The sequence below is a fragment of the Arachis ipaensis genome, chromosome B07 (genome assembly GCF_000816755.2).
Source record: "Arachis ipaensis cultivar K30076 chromosome B07, Araip1.1, whole genome shotgun sequence".
Lineage (NCBI taxonomy): Eukaryota > Viridiplantae > Streptophyta > Magnoliopsida > Fabales > Fabaceae > Arachis > Arachis ipaensis.
In genome coordinates this window covers 125,632,096-125,637,991 of record NC_029791.2, presented here as the reverse complement: position 1 = coordinate 125,637,991, position 5,896 = coordinate 125,632,096, and the positions used below count along the sequence as shown (strand labels likewise).

Below are 5,896 nucleotides of genomic sequence, written 5' to 3'. Positions count from 1 at the left end.
TGGCGCCCAAACATGCACAATATCTATACACAAGAAGCGGTTACTAGTATACAATTTTGCCATCTTGTAATGCAGTGATTCAAATGAGCTTCAATACCAGAACAAGCCTTTATTTACGAATCATACAAACATCTAGTGTCAAACATATGCATAGACGAAGAACACCGGAAGGATGGAACATATATCGAGTCAAAACTCAGTTACTCCAGCTGTCCTGATCTTCAGCAATTCCTTCTTCCTGCAGTTCAACACAAGGTGTTAAACCATGACATAACGAAAGATGCTTTGACCTGGCATACATGTATGATAATCTTAAACAACAACGGTACAGAGTGCTTACCATTTCATCTGAAATTAACCTAGCAGGTGACCACACAAGAATTTGTCTATCATTCCCACCAGTGTATAATTCCTGCGACAACCATAAACTGTTAGAAAGTACATAGAGCTTGGTACTATGATAATAGTATTATAATTCATATAAATTACAATGCCATAGATTTTGAGACAGTATAATGCATTTTGGCAGTTGCTTATAAGTGCAAGTAGCTTGAGATCTATAACTTGTGTCATTCCGGTTTCAAAGGTTGGATATTTCCTGAATAACTAGTATAATTTTTATATGGATCATATTCAACGACAGAGAATGGACAACCACCTCATCAACATACCTGATCTTGTTCATTAAACCAGCAAGAGTTCACGCATTCATAGTGGCCACGAAATGTTGCAGACGTGCTCCCAGACCACATGTCAAATGCCTGAATAGCACAAACAAGAGATCAGTAATCCACATTCTATTTGTATATCTAATGTATGGTTAAAATATAGTATATAATAAAATGAAGGAATAGTGCACCTTCACAGTTCTCATGCATGGAACAAAAACGCGGGTTGAATCCTGAGAGGTGGCTAATTGAATTGGTTTATTTGTTTGCAGGCGTACGGTTTCAAAGTTCACTAGCGTGTCACAGCCAGATTCAATATCCCACAACCTTAGTCTTGAATCAGACCCTGTGTTCCAATAGCATAGGAATAAAGGGAAGACAACATTTAGAATTTTAGATACGAACAAAATTTTGAAGAATAAGAAGAAAAGACAAGTTTAACATAAAGTCCCATACAAAACCATTATTGCAATGCATAGGGATTTCTTATAATTATGGAATACAATAACTAATGAAAAGACCTGAGCTTAGTAGATACATGCCATCATCTGTTACTTTTAACCCTGTCACAGCACCATAATGAGCTGTTGCGCGATCCTGAGTGGACAGCATTCCTGGATGTAATCTCTGCTTTATTGATCCCTTGGATGGAACTCTACCAATCACAACCTGTCTGCTCCCATTCCCATTAGGAAGCTTTTTTTGTGAAACGCGAACTTTTGCACTTGTTGTTTGGCCAGCCGAGGAAGACTTAAAAGTCGACTCCTGTTAGAAATAAGGCTTTGGGATTATTAAGTATTAACAATCATTGATATCGAGTGTCACAAAAAATCACTTGAACCAATCTTGTTTACATAATTAAGATAGCCATGACTTGTAAGAACAATCATTGAGACTTGCTATTAGCAGTTATGGAATAAACCAAATGAAAATTGAACCACCTTGTGCGTCATGGAGCGTTTAAGTACGGATGGGCGTCTTCCAAGCTGAGTCCGAGATTGATCTAAAACAAGGAAACAGCCGGCTCGTCTAATATCCCAAAAACGTATCGCACCATCGCATCCCCCAGTCATCAACACCCATTCACTTGAAGTAGACCATTCAACACTCATTACTCCATCTGCTACCACGGAAAACATGTCTCAGCCCAATATAATTTCCCGCAAAACGCACCATACCAAATGAATGCATCATGAATTTATGTTAAATAATTCGGCTCCGGCAGCACTTATATATTAATGCTAGGGGGCCAGCAACTTTGTGATTTGTAGCCATCAAATAGCCATCAATGATGGTTTTAATGGTGTGAGATGGGTGTGAGATTTCATCCAATGGCTCACTTTTCTTTGCTGGTTACATGCTGGCCAGAATTTAACAAAATTGCTGCCCCCTATACTTTTCCATAATTATTTACCATAAGAAAAACAAAAAAGCCAGTGCGGTTTGTAAGTAAAAATCATATTAAATTGAGAAGACACAGATTATGCATGATTCAGCTACTTCACCAGCCCATGGCAATTTTAATAGTTTCCATATCCATTAAAAACAACAGGGCCATCCAAAGACATGTAAATTACAAAGTATGATTGGGATTGAGATGCATACCACGGTGGCCGGACAAGGTGTGAGCAAAAGCACCAGAAGCAACGTCACAGAGGCGGACTTGGACATCCTCGGTGGCGGCGGCGACGAGCATGTGAGAGGTGGCCAAGGGGGACATGGCAGTCCGATAAACCTTGCCAGGCATCTTGAAATTCACCACAACCTGAGTGGTGTTGGTGTCCCAGACATTGATGTGGTGATCGAAGGAGCCAGTGATGAACAATCCAGTGTCCACAGGGTACCAGACGGCGGAGGAAACAGCATACTTGTGCGCCAGCTGGTGCTGCTTGTCCACGAGAAACAGACACCGGTGCTTGGATATGAGGCCACCGGCTTCGTACTCGGTGGGGCGCTGCACGTCGAAGACGGCGACGGAGGCATCTGCGGCAGCGGATAGCAAGTATCTTCCCTCTGTCAAATCAACCTGATTTCACGGTCAAAGAGGAAGCGGATGCGGATGCAGGATTAGAATAAGAGGCGCGAAGCAGAGGATGATAGTGACAAACCTGAAGGGAGTTCAGGGCGCCCTTGTGAGGAGAGAGAAAGTCTTTGTGGTTTGACAATTGGAGGTCGGAGACGCGGCGGGACTTGATCCGATTGGAGAAACGATGTGGGCGCAAATTACCAAATTCCCTGTCTCTGATCTGCTTCCACGTATGCATTTCCTAAGCATCTTTGAACGCATAACCCTCCCCCTCTCTCTCTGTTCCCCCTTACCCTCTCTTCCGAAGAACAACAATTTCCACTTTCTGTTGCTGCTACTGCTTCTTCAGTTTCCACTTTTGTGCCTCCCTTTCTGTCTTCCGGAATCTCCCCAACGGAATCCTCTTCTGTCCTCAAACGTTAAAATATCGAGCTTACTTATCACTTATCACTGGCCTTATCCCATTTCCACATTCTACCATATTATTGGGCTCATCGCTCCTAAATATGGCCCAAATTATCATTTTCCGCCCAGCATTATGTGGTTTCTTTGTTTTAAAAAAAAAGGGGTAAAGTATATTTTTTGTCTTTGAAGTTTGATAAAAGTTTTAAAAATATCTCTAAGTTTTATTTTGTTTCAATTTTGTCCCAAAAATTTTCGATTTGCATCAAATATATCCCTAACGGCTAATTTTTCAAAAAATTTAAGATCGATTTAACAAAAATTTCATAAGAACAACCCCTCAACACAATCAAATCAAGTATAATTTTCATGTATTGTTGTTATATTGGTCTTAAATTTTTTGAAAATTTAGGCTCCAAGGGTATATTTGATGCAAATAAAAAATTTTTGGAATAAAATTAAAACAAAATAAAACTTAAGAGTATTTATAAAACTTTTGCCAAACTTCAAAGACAAAAAATATACTTTACCCAAAAAAAACATGCGGCTTTGTTTCCTGTAGTTAAAACTCTAGGAAAGTTTCAAGACAGAAAAAACTAGGGTGTCCATGGATCGGATCGTATCCGCAGATCCGCGGTAAATATCCGCATCCGATCCGAAAATTGCGGATACGATCCGATCCGCAAATTGATTGGATCGGATCCGATCCGATCCGCACTCTTTGCGGATCGGATCGCGGATATCTGCTCTACATCCGCGTATCCGATCCGCGGATCCGCAGATCCACACTATAATAATTAAAAAATAAATAAATATATATATGTTTGGTATTATATTTACTTATTTGTATGTTTTAGTTAGTAATTCTTATTCATATATTGTATTATTTTATTTTTGTTATTTAGAGAGAGTTTGATTAAAAATATTTTAGGAATAAATAAGTTTAAAAGTATGAAAGAAATATTTTTATCGAATTTTTTAACATAGAAATATGATTAAAAAGAGAAGGTTTAATTATGCGGATATATCCGATATCCGATCCGGCACTAAAAAGTGCGGATATCATATACGATCCGATCCGATGAAAATTGTGCGGATCGGATCGAATTTTCGGCCATATCCGATCCGATCCGATCCGCGGACACCCCTAGAAAAAACACTTGAGTATAAAACTATAAATAGTTTACCCTTTACATCTTTTTCTTTTTGAAATTAAAAAAAAGGTAATTTTGAGCACTTATAGTATAAGGAGTTTTACAAAATCATACAATTATATTTATTTTTTAGATGATTATTTACGTGGTTAAAATAAAAAATAGTTATTTTTTTTATGTAACATTACATAATTGGATGCACGTGTAAAATTACTTTACATTGATAGTGTATCAAAATTAAATTCTAAAAAAAATCTATCTATCTAATAATAAATATGACAACAAAATATATGAATTAATTTAATTTTTTAAATATTATATTATTATCTATTTATATAAAATCAAAATGTATTTTTGTGTTAATGTTTTTATTGATGCTCTTTATTATTATTTTTCAATTATATTACATGTACAGTAAAATTAGTCACGAAAGTCAACCATCAGTATAGAATACATATTAAAATATAAATACATATTGAAAATAAATTCAATCACGTATATATTTATATACAAATATATTGGTGACTGATTTTAGTAGTTGATTTTGATATACAAATAATAGTTTTTACTATTTTTGTGTGTCTCTTTTATATTCTTTATTTTAGTTGTATTCATTGATTTTTTCGTATTGGTACTCTTTTTTATTTGAAATGCCATGACAATTTGAAGTGTATATTGTGATTCATGTGGTATTCATTTATTTGGTGTATCTTTAAAAATGTTATAATGTGCTTAAGGAGTTGACTTAAAGTTATAGTATAGTATAAAGTTATTGTATAATTTATAGTATGATAAAATATTAAGATATTATTATATAGATATTTTTAAATTTGTCCTATATAGAATCTTAAAAATTATGCAATTATATAATTATTTATTTTTTCGTATAATTATTGTATTAGTCATTTACATTAGTGAAACTATTTTCATTATTGATATTTATAAATATGCTATTTTATTTTCAATATTTATAAATATGACTATCTTCAATCATATAAATTTTCATTGTTCAATTAATATTATTATAACAAAGATACATGTCACTTTATAAAAATAATATAATATAGAATATAATTATATTAGAATTTTATAAATAGTTGGATTAGTTCTACGTTACAAACCAACAAATACTAGCAATAAAAATGATAAAAAAAATTCACCGAAATAGATATTCACATAATTACTCGCAATTTTAGGTTAAATGAGAACCTGTGAAATTTTCACAGAGATTGAGACTCACCCTGGTAAGTAAATGGGGACACAGACAGAAACATAAGTACCTGCGTTATGTTATTCTATTGGAAGATATTTTTAAAATGTTATTTTTTATAATAATATGTTATAAATTGCGTTGGATTATATTAAATTGATTATTTATGATGATTCTATTATGCTTTTTTGTTACGTGTCGCATCCCTACAAGTCCCATTACCCCAATCTATAACTAGCAACGAATCTGAGCAGATTCGAGAGGGAACGTGTGAATTTTGTTCCAGATTGGACCTTGGAGTAATGAACACTTATCAGATTTGGGACTCTAGGGTCTTGGATTAATATTATGAGTTATTGTTATAACAAATACTATACTATTAAATATTATAACTATTTAGTATATATGAAAATTGGATATTCTTACAAGTTACAAG

The 5,896-nt window shown here is 34.5% G+C and overlaps 1 protein-coding gene across 2 annotated transcripts in view; it reads right to left on the bottom strand.

Annotated features, from left to right (window-relative positions):
• Positions 1 to 5,896, bottom strand: part of LOC107606361 (DNA excision repair protein ERCC-8) — an 11,150-nt gene continuing 5,254 nt past the window's right edge. The window contains exons 2-9 of one of the 2 annotated variants that reach the window (XM_016308422.2): positions 2,777 to 2,975; positions 2,274 to 2,694; positions 1,610 to 1,788; positions 1,190 to 1,433; positions 860 to 1,014; positions 672 to 761; positions 341 to 412; positions 1 to 238 (exon numbers count right to left, since the gene is read on the bottom strand). In XM_016308422.2, the coding sequence (XP_016163908.1) occupies positions 197 to 238; positions 341 to 412; positions 672 to 761; positions 860 to 1,014; positions 1,190 to 1,433; positions 1,610 to 1,788; positions 2,274 to 2,694; positions 2,777 to 2,932 (1,359 nt within the window). In that variant the 5' untranslated portion in view covers positions 2,933 to 2,975 and the 3' untranslated portion in view covers positions 1 to 196. Of the gene's footprint in view, positions 239 to 340; positions 413 to 671; positions 762 to 859; positions 1,015 to 1,189; positions 1,434 to 1,609; positions 1,789 to 2,273; positions 2,695 to 2,776; positions 3,116 to 5,896 lie in introns of those variants that run through there. The other variant, XM_016308424.2, reaches the window with a different exon arrangement.